At 38.1% G+C, this 21,890-nt stretch overlaps 4 protein-coding genes and 1 long non-coding RNA gene across 8 annotated transcripts; all 5 read right to left on the bottom strand.

The window, feature by feature from the left end:
* Positions 1-126: 126 nt before the first annotated feature.
* LOC122350737 (mucin-5AC-like) lies at positions 127-3,191 on the bottom strand. 2 transcript variants are annotated; one of them, XM_043247435.1, is made up of 7 exons: positions 3,072-3,191; positions 2,654-2,971; positions 1,906-2,091; positions 1,716-1,820; positions 1,402-1,442; positions 810-1,324; positions 127-634 (listed from the first exon to the last, which is right to left on the bottom strand). In XM_043247435.1, the coding sequence occupies exons 1-6, from the start codon at positions 3,109-3,111 to the stop codon at positions 815-817; spliced, it is 1,200 nt and encodes a 399-aa protein (XP_043103370.1). In that variant the 5' UTR covers positions 3,112-3,191; the 3' UTR covers positions 127-634; positions 810-814. The 2 variants fall into 2 exon arrangements, with proteins under 2 accessions (XP_043103370.1, XP_043103362.1); XM_043247427.1 differs by having other exon boundaries at positions 127-1,324.
* Positions 3,192-3,815: 624 nt separating this feature from the next.
* Positions 3,816-7,221, bottom strand: LOC122343049 (CMRF35-like molecule 5). 2 transcript variants are annotated; one of them, XM_043237473.1, is made up of 7 exons: positions 7,027-7,221; positions 6,500-6,817; positions 6,088-6,231; positions 5,874-6,002; positions 5,369-5,406; positions 5,076-5,293; positions 3,816-5,039 (listed from the first exon to the last, which is right to left on the bottom strand). In XM_043237473.1, the coding sequence occupies exons 1-7, from the start codon at positions 7,073-7,075 to the stop codon at positions 4,988-4,990; spliced, it is 948 nt and encodes a 315-aa protein (XP_043093408.1). In that variant the 5' UTR covers positions 7,076-7,221; the 3' UTR covers positions 3,816-4,987. The 2 variants fall into 2 exon arrangements, with proteins under 2 accessions (XP_043093408.1, XP_043093326.1); XM_043237391.1 differs by having other exon boundaries at positions 3,816-5,293; positions 7,027-7,199.
* Positions 7,222-7,871: 650 nt separating this feature from the next.
* On the bottom strand, positions 7,872-10,205 carry LOC122342977 (CMRF35-like molecule 1). The gene is made up of 6 exons (XM_043237269.1): positions 10,066-10,205; positions 9,575-9,898; positions 9,291-9,434; positions 8,603-8,734; positions 8,495-8,523; positions 7,872-8,400 (listed from the first exon to the last, which is right to left on the bottom strand). The coding sequence occupies exons 1-6, from the start codon at positions 10,118-10,120 to the stop codon at positions 8,062-8,064; spliced, it is 1,023 nt and encodes a 340-aa protein (XP_043093204.1). The 5' UTR covers positions 10,121-10,205; the 3' UTR covers positions 7,872-8,061.
* A 4,563-nt stretch (positions 10,206-14,768) lies between these two features.
* On the bottom strand, positions 14,769-15,700 carry LOC122353053. Its single transcript, XR_006251954.1, has 3 exons — positions 15,464-15,700; positions 14,840-15,163; positions 14,769-14,780 (listed from the first exon to the last, which is right to left on the bottom strand). It is a non-coding gene; the product is annotated as an uncharacterized LOC122353053 (long non-coding RNA).
* A 349-nt stretch (positions 15,701-16,049) lies between these two features.
* On the bottom strand, positions 16,050-19,555 carry LOC122352940 (CMRF35-like molecule 5). Of its 2 annotated transcripts, none has more exons than XM_043250714.1 (6): positions 19,442-19,555; positions 19,032-19,349; positions 18,629-18,772; positions 17,340-17,441; positions 17,144-17,193; positions 16,050-17,047 (listed from the first exon to the last, which is right to left on the bottom strand). In XM_043250714.1, the coding sequence occupies exons 1-6, from the start codon at positions 19,479-19,481 to the stop codon at positions 16,949-16,951; spliced, it is 753 nt and encodes a 250-aa protein (XP_043106649.1). In that variant the 5' UTR covers positions 19,482-19,555; the 3' UTR covers positions 16,050-16,948. The 2 variants fall into 2 exon arrangements, 1 of the variants encoding a protein (XP_043106649.1); XR_006251941.1 differs by having other exon boundaries at positions 17,014-17,047; positions 17,144-17,244.
* Positions 19,556-21,890: the final 2,335 nt, after the last annotated feature.

Raw genomic sequence — 21,890 nt, 5'->3', positions numbered from 1 at the left:
GGTAAATCAAAATATTATGTTACAATTATGATCAAGCAAACATATTTACCTGAAGATGCAAATACAAACAAATGAGCAAAGACACTGTAATTTATCAAAAGTCAATAACCACTAAAGAAGAAGTGAACAAGTACAACAAGAGTTTAATATAAAATAAAAATGCATTTCCATAAACTGTAGGTTTGCATGCATTATGACTTAAATCTGCATCCTGAATGCAGATATGAGACACAAAGTTTTTTTTAGTTCTTTGTCATTTAAATTGTCAAAGCACTTTGTTATTTATTTAGCTGCTGCCTGGCTATAAACACAACTGTCCGTCTATGCAAAATATATGAAAATCCATATAATAAGATGAGCCAAATAATACACAAATAACAACAGTAAGCATTCTCTGAACTTAACAATGCATCTACAAAACTCAACATCTCTGATGAAGTCAAAGGACTGACCCTTGACATCTATTCAACAACAAAGAGAGAGAGAGAGAGTCTCCAGCGTTTGCTCTAGAGTTCAGCACCAAGGACAGCGGCTTGGATTCAACACAAACACTATCACAGTCTGTTCAGAGAAGCCCTGTACATCAACATCTTCATAATGCTGAAGAACTGAGCTTCGGGAGCTGTGTCTGAAACTGAAACATATCAAATCGTAAATCAGTTATGCTGCAAAAGAACAATTCTATTGCATGTACATATACACACTTTTCAAGCATATTAAGAAATTAACATAAATTATTTCCGGTGCAAGAGCAAACTGAAATGGTCAATCACTAACAAGTATCGATTGTAAACACATGTGAACATCACCCCTGTTAAACAGTGTTCGTGGAATCAGAGGGGTTTGTGGGTAATCCTGGAGTAGCGTAGACTGTTGTAGTAGAATCAGAGGGGCTTGTGGGTAATCCTGGAGTAGCATAAACATCGAAAGAATCAGATGGGTTTGTGGGTAATCCTGGAGTAGCATAGACTGTTGTAGTAGAATCAGAGGGGCTTGTGGGTAATCCTGGAGTAGCATAGACTGTTGTAGTAGAATCAGAGGGGTTTGTGGGTAATCCTGGAGTAGCATAAACATGGAAAGAATCAGATGGATCTGTCAGTAACTGATTCTTAAACTGTTTCTGCCACTCAACAGAGGGGTTTGTGGGTAATTGTGGAGTAGCATAAACCGTGGTAATAGAACCAGAAGGGTTTGTGGGTAATTTAGGCGAAGCATAAACTGTTGTAGTAGAATCATGGGGGTTTGTGGGTAATTGAGTGGTTTTGCCGCCAGTGTGAGGTCTGGTGTCTTTAACCTCCTCATAAATGTACAGCGTTTGAGGAACCTGAGAAGACAATTAGAAATTAATTAAAGATTTGATGAAGGCCAATCATTCTTCTCAAACTATTTGATCTCACTAACCTCTTCACTGTTTTCTGCTCCAGGTTCAGACATTTCAGAGGCTTTAAAAACAAATATAATGCATTCAATAGAGCAATGATGGCAACAGTAATAAAAAACCACATTGACACATGAGATCTGAACATCACAGTGCATCACTAGTCGTGACCAGCAGAGGGAAGCACATCTTTCCATTCACTTATCAATGCCATTAACTGGATAACAACTGTAAACATGATTCTTGTTAATAAATGACTGATGAACTTTTAAATGGATAACAGATGTCATGCAAGCCCATGGAATCAGTTTCTCGAGATTTCAAGACAGAAGCCCACCTTCAGTTTGAGCCCGGCGCTTCATGCAGACGGTCACTATAAACGAAACAAGTCCGATGATGAGCAGAGGAAGAACCACAGACACCACGATGATCAGAGACGGACCTGAGAGAAAACACAACGAGACAACGGTTATCACTGATACCTGCTGGTGAACGAGAGAAGATGAACGACCAGATCACCAGAATACCCTCTGAGACAGACGGAGAATCTGAGGTGAAATCAGACGTCTGGGAATTAACTGAAAAAGACGGAGTAGTGATTATTGATGATGTCGATGGTAATGATGTTGATGAACGTGATGATGATGATGATGATGATGATGATGATGATGATGATGTCCGTGATGTTGGCCGTGATGATGTTGGTTTTGGTGCTAAATAATAATAATAATAATAAAAAAAAAACATTGGTATGACAAACAATCTGAATTGTCAAAGCTTTTGAAACCCAGTACATTTCTATTTTTGTAAATCTTAACATTTTTGCTCATTAACCTTCATTTAATCACAATATGATAAATATTTTGTTTCTCTCTGAAGTAAGTCGAAATGCAGAAGTAAAATCGGTTGGAAAATTCTGGTTCATGCGGACTTTAATATCTTCGCCAGGCTGACAACAATCAATTAACAACTAACTACAAACAGACTAGGACAGGAAATTGAAGTAGAACTACAACATACAAGTCCAAAACAAGACACAGAATGCACCACAGTCTTAGAGCCGGGATTTGCCTTATAACACGATTTCTGTACAGACTGTCTAGAAATGTGTTTAAATGTACAAAGTGATCAAGATCAGTTTATTTGAGATAAATAACAGATGTATCGTTTAATAAGAAATTGATAATAATGGGTTTTAAGTTCATGCTTAAAATGGCACATGGTCAGAAAAATTCCTTCTTGAGATGGTTCAATACGCATTGCTGGGTTACTCACCTGATATAACGTTCAGCTTCACTTCTAGTCCAGGATCTAGTCCTAATCTCTCAACTCCACAATGATACGTCCCAGAATCCTCTTCTCTCAGATCTCTGAAGGTCACGGTGAAAACTGCAGCACTGGTGTTGTCATACAGAGAGAATCTTCCAGAATCAACCCATTTATCTTCCTCTTCAGTCTTGATGAGTTTATTGCAAGCGATCCATGGTCCTTTACAAAAATACTTAGCATTTTCTTTATATTTCCATTGATATGCATATGTGATGTTGACTTCACCCCCTGCATGTCCAGTCAACCTCAGTGAGGTCATGACATCTACAACAACAAACCTGCCTTTTAATAAAACTCATTGTAACAGGCTAATTCTAAGACTTAAATGAGACGAACTGCTTTCAAAAGTCAGTCCGAATCTCACCAGGAATCATCAGCAGAGTGAAAGTCCAGATGATCTTCATTCTTCTCCTCTTCAGTGATCTTCTCTGTTGTTAGCAGATTCGGTTTAGCCCTCTGTGTGTGTGTGTGTGTGTGTGTTTCAGGTGGTTCCTGGCAGTGTTTGAATCGTTAAATCTGATTAGATGCAGACTTCCTCTTCTTTTGTCTCTTCTACCGTGGCATGTGTCACGGGTGGAAGTTAAAAGTTCATGCAAAACAAAAACAAATAAAGTAACACTTCGGGGGAGGTTTCATGCATGTTTATGACAGCTGTCATTTAAGTCATTCACTCAGTAATGTCATTTTTAATGCAATATTTGACCTTACCCTGACATAACCCTACCCTTAACCTGGCCCATAATAAAGACATCTCAAATATGTCTTCTTTGCATTAAAAAATGACATATCTGAGCAAATGGCACATAATGACAGTTGTCATAAACATGCATAAAAATTGTGAGTCTTATGCACGCCCTTCAAGTAAAGTGTAAGCAAAAAAATGCATGAACAGAATAAGCATGGAGCGGTTTAAAGAGTTTCTACACTGAGAGATTACAGTGAGACCGTGATCTGCAATGCGTCAGGACTTCCTCTTTGTAACGCTCACAACCTTTGAAGAACAAAAAAAAAAAAAAAACTGTTCATGAAGTGTGAGCTCATAGCTCTATTTACTTCCTGTCTTCTGTGTTTAGAGATAACCTTTGATTTCCACAATCACATACACAGATTAACAGTTCACGTGACCATCAGTGTTTAACTGAATATATCACAGTACATTTTATTTATTCAGTAAACATTACATAAAACAATTAAATAATAAAAATACAAATTTACCAGGAGCCAATAATAGCTAGAGCAGACTCATATTTATATAAGGTCATTTGTGCATAAACCCATATAAGATAAATCATCGCCTGCTTTTCACATACATACACAAATAATACAAAGATATCATCAGAAATGAGCAAAATATAGCATACAGCTTGACACTGCTCACGATATGAGAGTTTACAATAAACTGAAGGTCTTTAAGGAAGTCCAGTGGCTGTTCAACAAAGTCAAGCAGACGAGGATGTGATTCCTCCTTTAATTCTAGGACCGTACGATTTCTGAAATGCAAAAAAACCCACAAATTCCACTGGATTTACTGAATTTAGTTTTTTCTCTATTATTTTTTTTTTTGCATCTGCCGCCTCAATATATGTGTACATGAACGTAATCACTAGAATCGCTCTGAGAGTCACTTCATGATAATTTGACAGCTTCTTTTGAGAAAACTATCGCCATGCCGTACACGAACACAATGAGGTCTTCACAGCAACCCGTCAAAATAAAAGTCCAGCTTAACTTGAAGAAACCGTGACAGAAATATTATTCAATACAAAGCCACTAGTAATAATAGCATTACTGTTAAAACATAATTTCTAAAGGAATATTTCCCAGAAACATATTTACCAGAATTTAACCAGGAAAATGTAAGTACGCAAATATTAACACATAAATTAATGCAAAAAAGAATACTGAATATGAAGACATTTTTCATAGGGCCTTCCTTTTTGTTTATTTATTTTTTAACCTTTATAAAATTACTGTTCAATTTCATGACTTCTATTGGTTAGGTATGTTTTTTTTTTAATTAATCAATTTTAATTTTACCTTTAAAATAATAATAATAAAAAATGGAATCAGGAAACAGAAAACTAAGAAAAAAGGGGAAAAGATAAAGAATCAGATGCATAATTTGCAAAATAAATATACAACTAATTTCATAGCGTAAAATAGATCTGTATTTAAAAAAATGTTTTCATTAATAAATTAATTTATTGTATTTTTTTTACTGATTTTCACTGATGCATTGTGGGATTAGCTACCAATCCATGAAGCTGCTTTGAGACACAGTCAGTAAAGATGTCGTATGGTTGAATCGTTCGGTTCGTTTGCTGTTGAGTAGATTGTTGAATCGTTCGGTTCGTTTGCTGTTGAGTAGATTGTTGAATCGTTCGGTTCGTTTGCTGTTGAGTAGATTGTTGAATCGTTCGGTTCGTTTGCTGTTGAGTAGATTGTTGAATCGTTCGGTTCGTTTGCTGCTGAGTAGATCGAGGGATCATCTGGACTATCTGCTGTGGTATAGAAAGTGGAGATGTCTTCTCTCTTGTTCCGCAGCTTGTTGATTTCCTCATATGAATGGTTGTTACAGTCAATGTCCTGCAAAAGAAATCGTGTTATCCTCCAACTCTTGTTTTCAGCTGATGATAAATATCGATCATCATTGTCACTCACCTCTGCAGTGTGTTCATTCAAAGGAAGAAGCACAGAGACTGTCAGAACATGGGCAGAATTAGTTACACTTAAACAGCAAATGTTAAAAAAAATGAACAAAATATATGAGTGTGTGCTTAGTTATATTTCAGGGGTTTCTGTCACATCACTGTGAAGAACTTTCTGTAGCACCTTAACTCTTTATCTTTGAGAGTGTATATAAAAAGCAACAGAGGCCTATGAAAAATCACCAGGGAGTGTGTGTGCATCTGTGTGTGTGTGTGTGCATCTGTGTGTGTGTGCATCTGTGTGTGTGTGCATCTGTGTGTGTGTGCATCTGTGTGTGCATGTGTGTGTGTGTGCATCTGTGTGTGTGTGTGTGTGTGCATCTGTGTGTGTGTGTGTGTGTGTGTGTGTGTGTGTGTGTGTGTGTGTGTGTGTGTGTGTGTGTGTGTGTGTGAGTGAGTGTGTGTGTGTGTGTGTGTGTGTGTTGCGGTGTGTGTGTGTGTCAGTCTCTGAATCTGACCTTGCTGTGAAAGTCCTGACTGAGTGGCTCTTGTTGATTTCTTTCTTGTCTTCCTACACAACACCGTCAGGGCCGTGAGGAAGAGGATCATCACGATGAAGAACCCCACAGAGACGTAGATGACAGTCTCTGTGTGTAAGACAACGTCTGTTACGCGTTTCATGTCTTTTAAACTGACGTCTAGAGCATCACACTGATGAAGAGATGAGCTGACCTGTCCAGAAGATCTGATCTGTGGAGGTCTCTCTTCTTTCTGTGATGGTGATGCTGGTAGAGTGTTGTTTCTGTTCTGTTGTGCTGAAATATGACGGTGTGATTGAAAAAGAGCCGACAGTAGAAACCTCAGTGGTCTTATTATCTAAAACGTGATGGGAAAGATCAAAATATCAGTAGACCAAAACAGAAATGTATGTTTTCATCGATTGAATCTGTTTGTCATTCTGTTTTGTGCTGTATGTATAAAAGCCCTTAACTGTGATCACTATAATGTTCACTAGTGGCTCATTACACTTTATATTCAACACAGGAAAAATATAAGCTTTACAAGAATTAAATACTAAATGATCGCTTTCAGCTTATTTACATGAAGTTCATTTTATCAACAGATAATAAAATGAATCACTTACCCCGTTTGACCTGCAGCAGTATCTCTGAATAGACATCAAAGGAACTCCTCTCCACAACACACCAGTATTGTCCCTCATCTTCTGGTCTCAGGTCACTGATGCTGACGGTGAAAACTCTTCTGCTCTTGTCATCAGTCAGAGAGAATCTCTCGTCTTTAGCTGGAGATCCTGATTCAACCACAATGTTTCTGAATCCATAGATACATTCACCTTTACAGAAATACTTTGAGTTTGATTCATATCCAGCTTCATAGCTGCATCTGATGTCAAGTCTGTGTCCTCTGTATCCCGTGACTGTTTTTGGAGAACCAGCAACAACTGAAGAGAGAAACATCATTATACAGAGCGGTTATGTGTGAGCAAGAGATATCAGAACTGAACGATAACTTACAAATATGATTCATATCTAAAAATCAATGCACAACAACAGAGTTAAAAAGAAGAAAAGTACGGAACAGAAAAGAAGAAAAAAGAAAGAAAAGAAAGCAACTCAAACTCAAAATCCGAGCCGAGAGTCTTAAGCTCACCTGTAAAGATGCTGGAAAAGATGAACAGAGTGAAACACATCCTGAACATTACACGAGTTTTGCTTCAATATAAGACTAAAATTCAGCGTCTGCAGACGTGCCAGTCTTTCTCTTCCGTACTGAGTGAAAAAAGCATGACGTTAGCATCTTGAACATTTCCTTCCTCTTCTCTGTATGTCCGACCACATCGGCTCTTCAGGGCTTCAGAGAGCACGCTATCGACTCGACAAACATGCACACGCTTCATATAGACCACTCGTCTAAACGGATCCATAAAGCACGACTGTATGCTTTAGCAAAATCAGGATTTCAAGTTCTAAACTGTTTCTATATTATGTCTGGTAACATTTAGATGGAGGTTTGCTGTAATGAGAGTGAAGCTGATGTTTGGTGAAGGTGATGTTTCTCATCACCTGTAGAGGGACTGAAGCCTCTCACCGAACACCAAGACGTCTGGTTGACAGGTAGACGCTCGGAGATCCTCTGTCCAGTCAGCTCTTCTGATCATTTAGTAGCCTGTTTTTGTATTTCTGTCTCTAATGATTGGCTCGGCCTTCTAAAAGGTGCAACAACAGGATATCCACGTTCTCACAACCTATCTAGTCTAATCAAATTAACATCTATACATAAATAATGAAGTAAATTAAGATTCCATTTGAATATATTTTAAAATGCAATTTCTTTCCTGTTATTTCAAAGCTGGAGTTTTAGCATCATTACTCCAGTCACATGGTCCTTCAGAAATCATCCTATTATGTGCTGCTCAGAAATAGACTAAAAGTAATTAACCTTTTTATTGGCTTCATTTATAGAACTGTAGATGAGTGATGCTCCAGTGAGACGACTGCAGTTCACATCATTTATTTTTGCATTTATTTGCATTTGCATGTTAGTAAGATTAAAGTCTGTTAAAGTTTATTAAGATCTATTAACGTTACAGATTAGACTTTAGTTAAACTCAGCTTTGCCATAAATGTGTCAAAAACATATTTCAAACATAAAAAAAACCTTGCAAAAACAAGCTTCGACAGTATGTTATGTATGTTTGATCTCTGAATATATCTGGCCGTCGTTTGTCTTGGTGTTTTGTAGATGAGTCACTGTTGAGTAGATCATTTCTGTTCTTTTGTCTGATGCTGGTTCAGGAAGATTCAATATGACATACTCATCACAGTCCGTATCTGTCACCTGATTGGTCGAGTGAGTGTAACCAGAGTTTGAATCTGGCTGCTGATTGGTTACAGATGCATAAACAACAGAGACGTGTGGGCGGGAGTTGAGATGTGATAAAGGCGTCTGATTGGACGGAGATGCTGCAGTGATGACATCAGATGGTCCAGGATCACTCTTTACAATCTCATATATGTGGACACTCTGAAAGACAACATATACATCAATCACTTACTAGTTCATAGATAATACTGATAATCATTTCTGATCATCTTCAGGTAAAGATTGAATCACCCACCTCTGTATTGTGCTGCACATTTTGCTCAACTAAAGAGAAATGAAAAGAGAGATAAGATTTAGTCAAACACATTCAAAAAGAACTTTATAATCACAAATAAACCGTTACCTGTCCCAGATTTCCTCTTCCTTTTTTTCAGGACGAAGAACATTAGAGAACACAGAACCAGAACCAGCAGAATCACCAGAACCACCAGAACCACCAGAACCGAACCCAGACCCCCAGAGACAGAAGACACATCTGAACACAGCATTAAAAGAACAAATGTCAAATGAACAATAGCTGATGTAAGTACTTTTGGTTATTGTGCAGTTATGAGTAAGTATTGTTGCTGATTTATTATGTATCCAAAGTAAAAGCGTGATGGTGAACCTCACTTCTGTCTACGTCTGGTGTGAAACCAGATTAACCACATGACGTCTGCTGTGTGCATCGATGTGATCAGGTTCATCATGAGCTAAAATTTGTCTCTGCAAATGTTCATTCTATGTAATGAGTGAAGGCGCTGTTGCATTGTGGGTAGTGTAGTTTGTGTGCTTACTAGTGTTTCGCTCGTCATTCTGTGAATATGAACAGTTTCTTATCTATAGCACCTTAAAATTTATTATAACAACAAGGAAGCACGTATCTGAATCTTCAGCCTTCAACACAGATGTGGATTTTAGTTCCTGCATGTATTTTAAGACTTTAAATGCATATTTAATCTCAACCTAAACATCTAATATATGTATTTGAGTGCAATCAAAACACAATATTTAAATATTTATTATATGCCGTGAGAAACAGATGAGCTGACCTGTCCAGAAGATCTGATCTGTGGAGGTCTCTCTTCTTTCTGTGATGGTGATGCTGGTAGAGTGTTGTTTCTGTTCTGTTGTGCTGAAATATGACGGTGTGATTGAAAAAGAGCTGACAGTAGAAACCTCAGTGGTCTTATTATCTGATGGATGACAGAAAACAGATTTTCATATACATATGATGTAATCTGGGGCTAAATTAATTATTGCACATAAAATCAACCTATCAACTAATTTAATAGTTTTGTACCTTCTATGACATCTAATAAAATGAATCACTTACCCAGTTTGACCTGAACCTGTATCTCTGAATAGACATCAGTTAAAGGTAAACTCCTCTCCACAGCACACCAGTATAGTCCCTCATCTTCTGATCTCAGGTCACTGATGCTGACGGTGAAAACTCTTCTGCTCTTGTTATCAGTCAGAGAGAATCTCTCGTCTTTGGCTGGAGATCCTGATTCAACAATGATGTTTCTGAATCCATAGATACATTCACCTTTACAGAAATACTTAAAGTTTGATTCATATCCAGCTTCATAGCTGCAGTTGATGTCAAGTCTGTGTCCTCTGAGTCCTACGACGGTTTCTTTAGAACCAGCAACAACTGAAGAGAGAAACATCATTATACAGAGCGGTTATGTGTGAGCAAGAGATATCAGAACTGAATGATAATGTGCAAATATAATCATTAAGTCATCATACAGTACAAAAAAAAAACAAGAAAAATGGTTTTCAAACTTTCTACAAAGGACCTCATAGTGTTGAGCTCACCTGTGGAGATGGAGATGCTGGAAAAGAGGAGCAGATTGAAACAGATGATGAACATTTCACTTTAACATGAGACCAAATTCTGTGACTAGCATTCAGTCTTTCTCTTCCGTGCTGAGCGAAAGCACAGCATCATATTTCCTTCCTCTTTCTGTCTCTCGGTCTCAAGCTACGTTCAACTTTTGATGACATACTGATCTCAACACCACAGCACTCGCATTCAGAAGGGAAACGGTTAAAGATTTAGCACTTTCGCTTTCATCAAGCTAACCTTTGATAGTTCTAGTCTGCTTTTCATGAGTTGCAAAAAAAACTAAACCAAACAACAGAAGCCATCACAGAATGTGTAATGGTTTCTCTGGTTATAATCGGTTTGAATGGAAACGGTCATGATCTCTGTGGCTCTCTGGAGTTAACTGATCATGTGGCTTGTTAAAATCGTTACGTAACAATGGAATATCTCCCAAAACGCACTACAGGAAACCATTTCACAATGGTTTAAATAGTTAATAGTTTGTAATGGTATTTGTAGAGGAAGTCATTAGACGTTCTGAGATGGTTTCTGTTTCAGTCAAATCAGGCCCTGATCACACCTGCCATTAAGATACGCTTTCTCCGATCCGAGCACAAGTAAACAACGCTTACAGTTTTCCTTGTTTGCTCAAACACTATAACTAGTCTTTTGAACTAAAATTTAAAAACCATTTTCACCCATTTCTCTTAACTATAAACACTATTCCCTGCTTCAACACATGAGTCAAATTAGTTGAACTGAAACTCTACACACAAATCCCTGTATTTCTCAGCATGCTCATTTAGAAAGCCCTAGTATTCAGTATTGTTCACTCAAGTCTGCACAGTTTGAGTTCAACTAGAACGCAGTCACTCGAGTACAAACTCCGGGAGTCCATATTTATCACAGGCCAATCAGATCCTTGGAGATACAAGGGAACGCATCAGCTTACAGTTCTTCTCAGTGGCTTTTCTCTTTTTTTGTACACAGTCTAATATACTTGGTATAAATTTGGCACGAGTTGTTCAGGTGAGTCTTGACTTTCACAAAAGAGGAGAATACAGATCAACCAATGACAAGCGTTTCTCAGTAATAACTCAAAGGTACATCTCACCGACCTTCACTTCACATTTTGAGAGAGGACTTTCTCATTTTCATTTTCGACTTTGTGTACTTATTTGTTTTTCGTTTGTACTTCACAACGGCATTGTGATGTGTGTGTTTTTCTTTTTGTTGTCAGACCACTATTCATTCATTTAAAATATGTAGCTTTTTTTGTTTAGCATCAGAGCTAATATAGAAGCCGTTTCGACAGTATGCTATCATATATGTTTGATCTCTGAATATATCTGGCCGTCGTTTGTCTTGGTGTTTTGTAGATGAGTCACTGTTGAGTAGATCATTTCTGTTCTTTTGTCTGATGCTGGTTCAGGAAGATTTAATACGACATACTCATCACAGTCCGTATCTGTCACCTGATTGGTCGAGTGAGTGTAACCAGAGTTTGAATCTGGCTTCTGATTGGTTACAGATGCATAAAGAGCAGAGACTTGTGGGCGGGAGTTGAGATGTGATGCAGGCGTCTGATTGGATGAAGATGCTGCAGTGATGACATCAGATGGTCCAGGATCACTGTTTACAATCTCATATATGTGGAAAAGTTTGAATCTGGCTGCTGATTGGTTGTGAGGAACGTCCCAGAACCCAGACCACCAGAGACAGAAGACGCATCTGAACACGGCTTTAAAAGAACAAATGTCAAATGAACAATAGCTGATGAAAGTAGCTTTGGTTATTGTGCAGTTATGAGTAAGTATTGGGAGTGTGTTCCTGCTATGTAGTGTAACCTGAAGTGAGACCGCGATGGTGAACCTCAATACTCTAGAAAAAACTTCTGTCTACGTCTGATGTGTAACCAGTTTAACCACTGACATCCGATGTGTGTATCGATCGGAGTGTGTTGCATCGAGGGTGGCGTAGTTCGTGCGCTTAGTGTTTAGCCGATCGAGATGAACCACAGTACTTCCTGTTCACTCTCGTTTTGACGAGTCAGTGACAGAGGGGGAAAAAAAAGTGCTGCGCATCCGGTGAGAGCATTGAGACAACATGAACACACGGAAATGAAGCACTGCATGTGCACACACAGACCAGACACAGACACGTTCTCATCCAAGGCATTATTAAACCGCATAATGAACTTGTATATATCAAGGATTGACGTTAAATACACTTTATCTTTCACGTAATCTAAATACACTCAAGCCTGAAATTTGCTCTCTCACACTTTTTAATAAAATGAATGACTCTGTTTAACAATCTACAAAATCCTTGTAAAGACATCTTAAAAGGTACTCCTCTCCCGATCACACCGGTTTTATCTCAGCTGTAGAGATATAGCTCCGCTCTCTGATCTGCACGCTTAGGAGAAACTAAAAGAATCACACCATTTTTCATCACAGTTCATTTTTATTTTTTATGTTAGTAGCATTATACATTTAAAACAAGGCTCAGAAAACGATTAATATATGAATCATAATGTATGTTGCTTGTGCCAAGGTTTGTGGAAGAATATTCTGTTCTACGTAACTTTAGTAAAATTAGTAAAATTATGCACGTTTAAAAATACTGTTAAGAACATTTTGACTGTCAACAGCACCAATTTTTTTATTTTTCATGTGAAACATCAGTGCAGAGAAGTTTAGACAGTCTTTTTTGTTATTTCTGTTTGATCTCTGAATATATCTGGCCGTCGTTTGTCTTGGTGTTTTGTAGATGAGTCACTGTTGAGTAGATCACTTCTGTTCTTCTGTCTGATGTTGGTTCTGGAGAGTTTATAATGGTATAATAATCACTGCCAGTCTCTGTCACCTGATTGGTCGAGTGAGTGTGGCCGGGGCTTAAAGCAGGCTGCTGATTGGTTACTGTAGCATAAACAGCAGAGACAGGTGGGCGGGAGCTGAGATGTGATGCAGGCGTCTGATTGGACGAAGATGCTGCATTGATGACATCACTGTTTGGAATCTCCTCGTAAGTACGCTCAGACTGAAAAACAACATATAAAAACAAAATGTATACTAGTTCATACAGATACAATAGAAAACAATGATGTAACATATTTCTGATCATCTTCAGGTACAGACTTAATCACCCACCTGTGTGTTGAGCTGCACATTTTGCTCAAATAGAGCTGAATGTTGCATGAAAAGGGAGAAAAGATTTAGTCAAACACACTCAGAAAGAACGTTATAATCACAAACAAACTGTTACCTGTCCCAGAATTCCTCTTCCTCTTTTTCAGGACTAGGAACATTCCAGAACACAGAACCAGAACCAGAACCACCAGAACCACCAGAACCGAACCCAGACCCCCAGAGACAGAAGACACATCTGAACACAGCATTAAACACAAAACAACACTGATTCTGATTAAACTCTTAAATAAACAACAACAACCAATCAGGGGACAGTTGCATTGTGGGTACCGTAGTTTGTGTTCTCACTAGTTTTTGGCTGATTGACTTGATCTGTAGTACTTCCTGTCGTCGTTCTTGTTGTTTCACCTTCTGTTTGAGAAGTCACTGACTTCTCAAACACAGAGAGAGAGACAGAGAGACAGAATGAATACAACTATCATGAATACAACATTAAAATGTATGCAGAAGATTTGATGACTGTATTCAACGTAATCTAAGAACTGTTAATGATTTGATTTAAAATTATGACTTTATTTAAACTCAGTGACTACACTTTAACAATATTTTTGTGCAAAAAAATGCATGTGTGTAAAGATGTCTGAGGGTGAAGTCTCTGTGTGTGTGTGTGTGTATGTTCTGGGTATGACAAAGGTATTTCATGTAGAAGGTGACTTATGAGGACATTACCTCATTTTCAAAAGGCATGTAAATCATACAGATTGAGTTTTTTTGAAAATCTAAAAATGGCTGTAGCTTCCTGTAAGGTGTGTGTGTGTGTGTGTGTGTGTGTGTGTGTGTGTGTGTGTGTGTGTGTGTGTGTGTGTGTGTGTGTGTGTGTGTGTGTGTGTGTGTGTGTGTGTGTGTGTGTCTGTGTGTGTGTGTATCTCTATGTGTGTGTCTCTCTGTGTGTGTGTGTGTGTGTGTGTGTGTGTGTGTGTCTCTGTGTGTGTGTGTGTGTGTGTGTGTGTGTGTGTCTGTGTGTGTCTGTCTGTGTGTGTGTGTGTGTGTGTGTGTGTGTGTGTGTGTGTGTGTGTGTGTGTGTGTGTGTGTGTGTGTGTGTCTGTGTGTGTGTGTGTGTGTGTGTGTGTGTGTGTGTGTGTGTGTGTGTGTGTGTGTGTGTGTGTGTGTGTGTGTGTGTGTGTGTGTGTGTGTGTGTGTGTGTGTGTGTGTGTGTGTGTGTGTGTGTGTGTGTGTGTGTGTGTGTGTGTGTGTGTGTGTGTGTGTGTGTGTGTGTGTGTGTGTGTGTGTGTGTGTGTGTGTGTGTGTGTGTGTGTGTCTGTGTGTGTGTGTATCTCTATGTGTGTGTCTCTCTGTGTGTGTGTGTGTGTGTGTGTGTCTGTGTGTGTCTCTGTGTGTGTGTGTGTGTGTGTGTGTGTGTGTGTGTGTGTGTGTGTGTGTGTGTGTGTGTGTGTGTGTGTTCAGGTACCTGTGCTGGTGTGGTCTGGTCTGGTGTCTGTAAAGGGCTGAAGGGTGGAGGTTGAGATATGAACAGATCACATTTTTCGGTGGAGCTGAGAAATAAGTAGTTATGGATGAAACAGACTGTTGTTGAGAACTGAATGTCATCTACCTTTAATCACGTTCAGCTGGATCAGTTTATATTCTCCCCATCCAGCTACACAGCCGTACAGTCCATCATCTGTCATCCTCAGGTTTCTGAAGATCACTGTAAATGATCTCCTCTGATGATCGTTCTGCAGAGAGAATCTGTCTCTGACCACTGATGACTTTCCTCCATCAGATTGTAGAAGAAGATTTCCATCTCTGTAAGGTCCTTTATAGAAGTACTTGTAGGAGTTTTCATATCCTTCTGGATAAGGACACTTAATAGTCACTTGTTCTCCTTCCTTTCCTCTTACTGTAAAATCTGGACGGACACACACTGAACTGCTCACTGCACACACACACACACACACACACACACACACACACACACACACAGACACACACACAGACACACACACACACAAGCACACACGCACACACACAAACACACACACAGACACACACACACACACACACACACACACACACACACACACACACACACAGACACACACACACACACACACACACACACACACACACACACACACACACACACACACACACACACACACACACACACACATTTCTTTAGGAGGAACTTTTCATGCAGTACTAAATTCTGTACTAATAAAACCTGAGCACTTACCCATCAGCAGAAAGACAGATACGGTGGACGTGAACTTCATTCCTTCATTCAGTTCAGAAAATCAGTTCCTCAGATGATGTTCTTAAAGTCTCCAGTAAAACTGATAAAAGCGCTCTCTTCTATCAGTGTAGAGTGAACTATCTCTTGAGTGTCCGTTGTTTCTTTCAGTGTTTGATGTCGAGGTTGTTCTACGTGAAAAATGACCAGGAAATTAACTGTGAACAAAAAAAAACACAACCTTCTTCCTGTTTCTGTTCTGCCTCTAAGTTCAAGTGCTTTTCTGTCTACAAACTGATACACCAAAAAATAAATAAATAAAATAAAATGTTTGTATATATATATATATATATATATATATATATATATATATATATATATATATATATATATATAAACTATTTTAGAGAATCTTTTTAAGCTATATTTGAAGACTTCAGATACAAGAACCATTTGAAACTTTCTTCTAAACTCAAGCTCTTATATTGATGTTTAGTTAATTCACTTGAATGGCAACATTACAAAGAAGCATGTAGAGACGCATCTGAACACTTCATTTATACATTTAAAATATTTATTTAAATATAAAACCATGGCCAAAGATGTATATCAAATATATTTACTGCAGCACATTATAACACACACACACACACACATAATAGACATCAGCAATAAACAATATTGCAATATATTAAAAAAAATACTGAACATCATCACATCGTTTGAAATGGTTGAAGGCTGGAGCTTGAGATCTGGACAGGCCTGGTCTTTCTTCTGAATCAGTAGAAACACGGAGACGCTCATTCTTCAGTCTGACAGATTCACGAGCGACAAACAACAGCTCCACAAATCACCTTCTAGAACAAATACTGAGAAAGCAAGTCCCTTTCATAAAGTCCAGGTAAGGTTTCTGCGTCTGATCGCTCTCCAGACTGAACTGATCATGTGAAGATATAATAGTGACCAAAGTGAAGCAACGTATTATACTTCCATACATCTCTATTGCATCAGCGAGCATGAAGACAGAGCGAGTTTCTGGGGAGGAGTCTGAAGTGAAGCTGTTGTCAAGCGGTGGTTTAGTTGGTTAGTGAGGTCTATTTTAACCCCTGCTGGTAGATGTCCTAACTACACCATCTGACACCTTTCTCACAGACTTTCAAACCGACGCTTTTCGCCACATTTCAATTGTAAATATGCTAAATTACAAAAGATGGCGTATAAACTTGGGGAGGTTTCTTATTCGTGTCCCGTTCGTCAATACGCCACGACAGTCAAAGCGTGTTAGAGATGCGCCGCAGCTGATACTGAGATGCATCGGTTTCCAGCATCTTCCAGCAGGAGACAACAGATCAAACTGAACACAAACACTGAGCTCAACAAGAAAGGATGCATTAACAGACATTCAACAAGAACAGAATAATAATAATATAAGAACTCATGGACAATGCAGAGTGACGTGGTTTGAGTTGTGTGTTATATTATATCATTTTATATGTTTAGATGAAGATGACTGTCTGTAGAGTCCCAGCAGTAAACTACAGTTGTTTCTGTGTCTCTGTTCTCTGGATGACGTCCAGCGTCTTTCATCTACAGTCATAGAAAATAAGAGAAAATAACACCAAAGTCAATCTGTTGAATGTTATAACACACAGATGTGACACACACACACACACACACACTCACCTGTTCATATACCGCTGGATTAAACTCTACGACTGAAAACGCCAGCAGACCTGCGCGACACATCAGCAGTCTGAGCAATCTGAGAGTAACGCTCTTTTAATCTGTCGCAATACATATCATCCCAAACGGGGAAGAAAATAATCTTTAACCTTTAGTTCGAAGCTATAAACATTGCCACATCCGAGAAAAGCATTACCGTTGTTCTTCTTCTTCTTCCTCCACAGAGCCGCTCCGATCAGTGGAAGTCCTACCAGGAGTAAAACCAGGAGCTCTGCAGAGACCACGATCACAAAGGAACCTGAAAAACACAAGAGAAAGCAGAAACAACCTCCAGAATCAGGACACAAACGGGTTAATGGGTTGAAAAAAAGCATTAATATGCATTAATAAAAAGTTTACAAGTGCAACTATAAAAAGCTCAAGCATATACACACACACACACACACACACATACAACACACACACTCACACACACTCATACACACACACTCACACACACTCATACACACACACACACACACACACACATATATACATATATACATATATATATATATATATATATATATATATACACACACACACACACACTATATATTAATAATTATATTTGAGTACTTTATTCATAATCAATCAATCATTTATGAATTATTATGTTATTTTCAAACCAGTTATTTAGGAGTTGTCAGTGTTTAATAAGAACATTTATAAAGTCTGATCAAATGATTAATAAATGATTTAAACGTACAATAATAAATCTCATTATTTAGACACATAATAATAGTTGCTCGATGTGTTAATAAATGCAATTAACTAAAGTGGGAGAATGCGCATGGCACACGACAAAAACAATAACAAAGTCCACAGACGTGACACGTTCCTTGTGTAATTAATGACTAAGTCAGGTAGTTTTAAAGCATTTAGTTGCCCGCCGTCTGTTTGTGAGCTCGTCTAAAGTGAAGACTACTTAAACCTTGATAATCATTTACAAAGAAGATTTAAAGACTGATTTATCTCCTGAACAGAAAAGTCTAACGTTAAGACAACACTGAGGGATACAAAACACAGAAATAATTTTTTCAAGATGCAAAAATGAAACTTTACAACCTTACACTTGAGAAATGAAAAACAAACCTCTGTAATTTCATAGAAAAAAAAAAATCAAATATACAGTTTCTTTTTTTTTTTCCATCTTAAAGAGCTCTGTGTTCCTCTGTGTTGTGTTTAATTCATTTAGATTTAATTTCTTTTAGGAAGATGACTGAGCTTTTAGATCTTCTTTGTAATAGATCAATATAGATCTTATAAATCAAGAACAAGACATTTATAGCTGCGTTTATAAACTACTACTAATGCTGGAACGATGCTTTATAAAGGATGGACTATTTCCTGATGATTACCTAATGATTCATAGCCTGCAGTTATTATAAAATGTTATTAGAAAGTATGAAATGAAAATATAATTAGAGTGTATGAGGAGCTGACCTGTCCAGAAGATTTGATCTGTGGAGGTCTCTCTTCTTTCTGTGATGGTGATGCTGGTAGAGTGTTGTTTCTGTTCTGTTGTGCTGAAATATGACGGTGTGATTGAAAAAGAGCCGACAGTAGAAACCTCAGTGGTCTTATTATCTAAAACGTGATGGGAAAGATCAAAATATCAGTAGACCAAAACAGAAATGTATGTTTTCATCGATTGAATCTGTTTGTCATTCTGTTTTGTGCTGTATGTATAAAAGCCCTTAACTGTGATCACTATAATGTTCACTAGTGGCTCATTACACTTTATATTCAACACAGGAGAAATATAAGCTTTACAAGAATTAAATACTAAATGATCGCTTTCAGCTGAAGTTCATTTTATCAACAGATAATAAAATGAATCACTTACCCCGTTTGACCTGCAGCAGTATCTCTGAATAGACATCAAAGGAACTCCTCTCCACAACACACCAGTATTGTCCCTCATCTTCTGGTCTCAGGTCACTGATGCTGACGGTGAAAACTCTTCTGCTCTTGTCATCAGTCAGAGAGAATCTCTCGTCTTTAGCTGGAGATCCTGATTCAACCATGATGTTTCTGAATCCATAGATACACTCACCTTTACAGAAATACTTTGAGTTTGATTCATATCCAGCTTCATAGCTGCATCTGATGTCAAGTCTGTGTCCTGTGTATCCCGTGACTGTTTTTGGAGAACCAGCAACAACTGAAGAGAGAAACATCATTATACAGAGCGGTTATGTGTGAGCAAGAGATATCAGAACTGACTGACTTCTGTAGAGACGCTCTCAGTCTCACCTGAACAGATGCTGGAAATCAGGAGTAGATAGTCCCACATGCTCAAAATTGCTTCAGCATAAGACAACAGCTGAAACGTTTGAGTCTTTCTCTTCCGTGCTGAGTTTAAGAGCAAACAGCGTCAGCAACTATGTCTCAAACTTTTCCTTCCCCTTTTCTTTATCTCTGACCACATCAGCTCTTCAGCACATCGTCAGAGAGCGCATCTGTGACAATGTACTCAGTTTGCAGACATACAGCCGCGGAACAATGAGAAACTCATTATTAATACATACACCGATTCTGGTAGCATGAGGAGCCCTGCTGCTTTAAACATAACCGCTGCTAAAAGACATGTCTTGAGACCGAAACACTTCTGTGAGGCCTTCAGGCCTGAAGTCTTCCTCAGTTCCTCTCCACACTGACCTCTGATGGACAATATGTGAAAGGAGACAGAAATTGTTTCCTACACCACTGAGGCTCAATGAAAAACAAAAAGATAAAGAGGTTCTGACTTCATTATGGTGAAGACAATTAAATAGTGAATTAAAAGCACATCTGTGTCAACAAATGAGGACAAAAATCTAAAGCAATATGCAAGTCTCTGTCTGACACAATATATGTAGCTTATATACATGTAATTTAAAAAAGAAATCTAGTATCAGGTAAAGAGAGACTAGCAGTTAGACAAGGAATTTGCTATTTATAGAGGGTCAAGGGTGTTTTTATTTTTTATTTTAAGACAGATAGATAAAATAGAATTAGAAAAGATGATACGAGTCACCGAGTAGTGTCTCCATGCTCCAAGGATTCTTCAAATGGAGAAAAGAGCAAGATCCCAACTCTTCTTCTAGAAGTTTTATCTGGATTAGAAACATTTTCTGTCCAGAATCAGGCACTTCTTGCTTTTGTGCTGTTTTTTCAAAGTAAAATCTGATTCAGATGACAAAATTTGGATTTGGTATTTTTTTAATTGTTATTTTCAATAAGCATAATATAGCACAATACAAGCATTCTTTTCCATGTATTTAATTTAATTTTATTTTATTTTATTTCATCCTCTCAACACTATAAAGTACTTCTAATGATTAATACACAGTGATCAACCTGATGATCAATATCTATTATTTTCATGACTGAAAGCAGTTTTGGACAGTATTTATATATTATTATGTCTACTTCTGCTAAAATTGTTAAATGAGTCAAGAGCAATAACTAACTAAACTAATACTAACTAATACATACATAAATCTTTAATTTTATTAGTTCTTTTATCAAAGGTGCAGCTTACTGAAAGGTTTGTAAAACACAGATCCAAAAAAAAAATGATGCAATCCAATTTAAAAATACTTTTATTAATGTTGAGGAGAGCTTTTATTATCCATTTTCAGGAATCCACCCAGTTTGTCAGATCTTTTCTTCACTCAACATGTTTCCTGGTAATATATGTATCGTTTTGCAACATTTCACACCTCAGGAAAGGCGCAGTGAAGGTCTGAGACAGATGGTTTTCTTGTGATGTTCTCGATCATTTGTCGATGAAGCTTCAGTGTACATTTTCTGTTATTAGAGACTAGAAAGAAGGCCAGGTCATGCAGAAGAAAGGAGGAGCTGGGGATGGAGGAGGGCAATTAAGGGAAAATAGTAAGTAGGACTTATATAAGCATGCTGTGACAGGAAGATGTGAATCAGACGATGAAAGCAGACCCGCTACTAACACCACGCTTAATTCCAGCACAGAGCACTTCTGAAACAACGTATAGCATAAAAATACCCTTTTCTAAAAGATGCATTAAGCAGCAAACTACACGTCAGTAGAAACAAACAAGCCTTCGGCGAGAAGCCCATTCTTCTTGTGAAGGTCGAGTAGTCAGTATTTCCAAATCACTCTTGCATGTATGAACTGTTATTTAAATGTCGACTGTCCGTTTGACGCTGGTCTCACGATGAAGGTCAAGCGATTGAAGTAGCGCGCAGTGAGTGTGTGTCGTGTGAATAGTCGTCTCGGTGGTGTTCAGGAATCAGCTCTGAACCTTACCTCTGTGCAATGACCACAAGCAGTTTCCTTTCAGCGCGGTGGTTTTGCAGAACGCTATATAAAGACTTTGATGACACATACGTGTTGTTATGTGCATGTACTGCAAATCTGAATACTTATTTATTTTTATTTGCTTTTTTTAAACAAATTGAAAACCACACACTTCACAAAAAAGCTACTCGTTTCTGCTTAAATAACATTATTGACGTTAAACTTGACCTTAACGCCAGCTAATTTTCTTCAGTGCAACCCCGGTGCTTTTCACAGCTCATTCCTCTACTGACCTCTGATGTGCAAAAAAAACCCCACAGAGTCATAATCAAAGCGTTTTCTCGATTCCTCACTGCAGTTGCGTCTCTAAAGCTGAATAAAATAAGGTTGTTTGTTACACTGTTAAGTCGGCGGTGCTGTGAACTCTTGTAAAGCGGTTTA

The sequence above is a fragment of the Puntigrus tetrazona genome, chromosome 1 (assembly GCF_018831695.1).
Source record: "Puntigrus tetrazona isolate hp1 chromosome 1, ASM1883169v1, whole genome shotgun sequence".
Taxonomy (NCBI): Eukaryota; Metazoa; Chordata; class Actinopteri; order Cypriniformes; family Cyprinidae; genus Puntigrus; species Puntigrus tetrazona.
This window is presented reverse-complemented; position numbering and strand designations above follow the sequence as displayed.

What these genes read in the sequence shown, in the direction of transcription:
- LOC122343049 (XM_043237391.1), bottom strand. Translation starts at nt 7,075, where the DNA reads ATGTTCAGGATGTGTTTCACTCTGTTCATCTTTTCCAGCATCTTTACA. An exon ending in CTTTTCCAGCATCTTTACAG is followed by an intron (nt 6,818 to 7,026) that starts GTGAGCTTAAGA and finishes TTCTCTCTTCAG; the next exon opens with TTGTTGCTGGTTCTCCAAAA. An exon ending in AGATCAGATCTTCTGGACAG is followed by an intron (nt 6,003 to 6,087) that starts GTCAGCTCATCT and finishes TCTTACACACAG; the next exon opens with AGACTGTCATCTACGTCTCT.
- LOC122350737 (XM_043247427.1), bottom strand. Translation starts at nt 3,111, where the DNA reads ATGAAGATCATCTGGACTTTCACTCTGCTGATGATTCCTG. An exon ending in CACTCTGCTGATGATTCCTG is followed by an intron (nt 2,972 to 3,071) that starts GTGAGATTCGGA and finishes TTGTTGTTGTAG; the next exon opens with ATGTCATGACCTCACTGAGG. An exon ending in GAGCAGAAAACAGTGAAGAG is followed by an intron (nt 1,325 to 1,401) that starts GTTAGTGAGATC and finishes TTGTCTTCTCAG; the next exon opens with GTTCCTCAAACGCTGTACAT.
- LOC122342977 (XM_043237269.1), bottom strand. Translation starts at nt 10,120, where the DNA reads ATGTTCATCATCTGTTTCAATCTGCTCCTCTTTTCCAGCATCTCCATC. An exon ending in ACAGGTTCAGGTCAAACTGG is followed by an intron (nt 9,435 to 9,574) that starts GTAAGTGATTCA and finishes GTCATCCATCAG; the next exon opens with ATAATAAGACCACTGAGGTT. An exon ending in ATGTGCAGCACAATACAGAG is followed by an intron (nt 8,401 to 8,494) that starts GTGGGTGATTCA and finishes GTTGTCTTTCAG; the next exon opens with AGTGTCCACATATATGAGAT.
- LOC122352940 (XM_043250714.1), bottom strand. Translation starts at nt 19,481, where the DNA reads ATGTGGGACTATCTACTCCTGATTTCCAGCATCTGTTCAG. An exon ending in ACTGCTGCAGGTCAAACGGG is followed by an intron (nt 18,773 to 19,031) that starts GTAAGTGATTCA and finishes ATCACGTTTTAG; the next exon opens with ATAATAAGACCACTGAGGTT. An exon ending in ATCCAGCGGTATATGAACAG is followed by an intron (nt 17,048 to 17,143) that starts GTGAGTGTGTGT and finishes CTATGACTGTAG; the next exon opens with ATGAAAGACGCTGGACGTCA.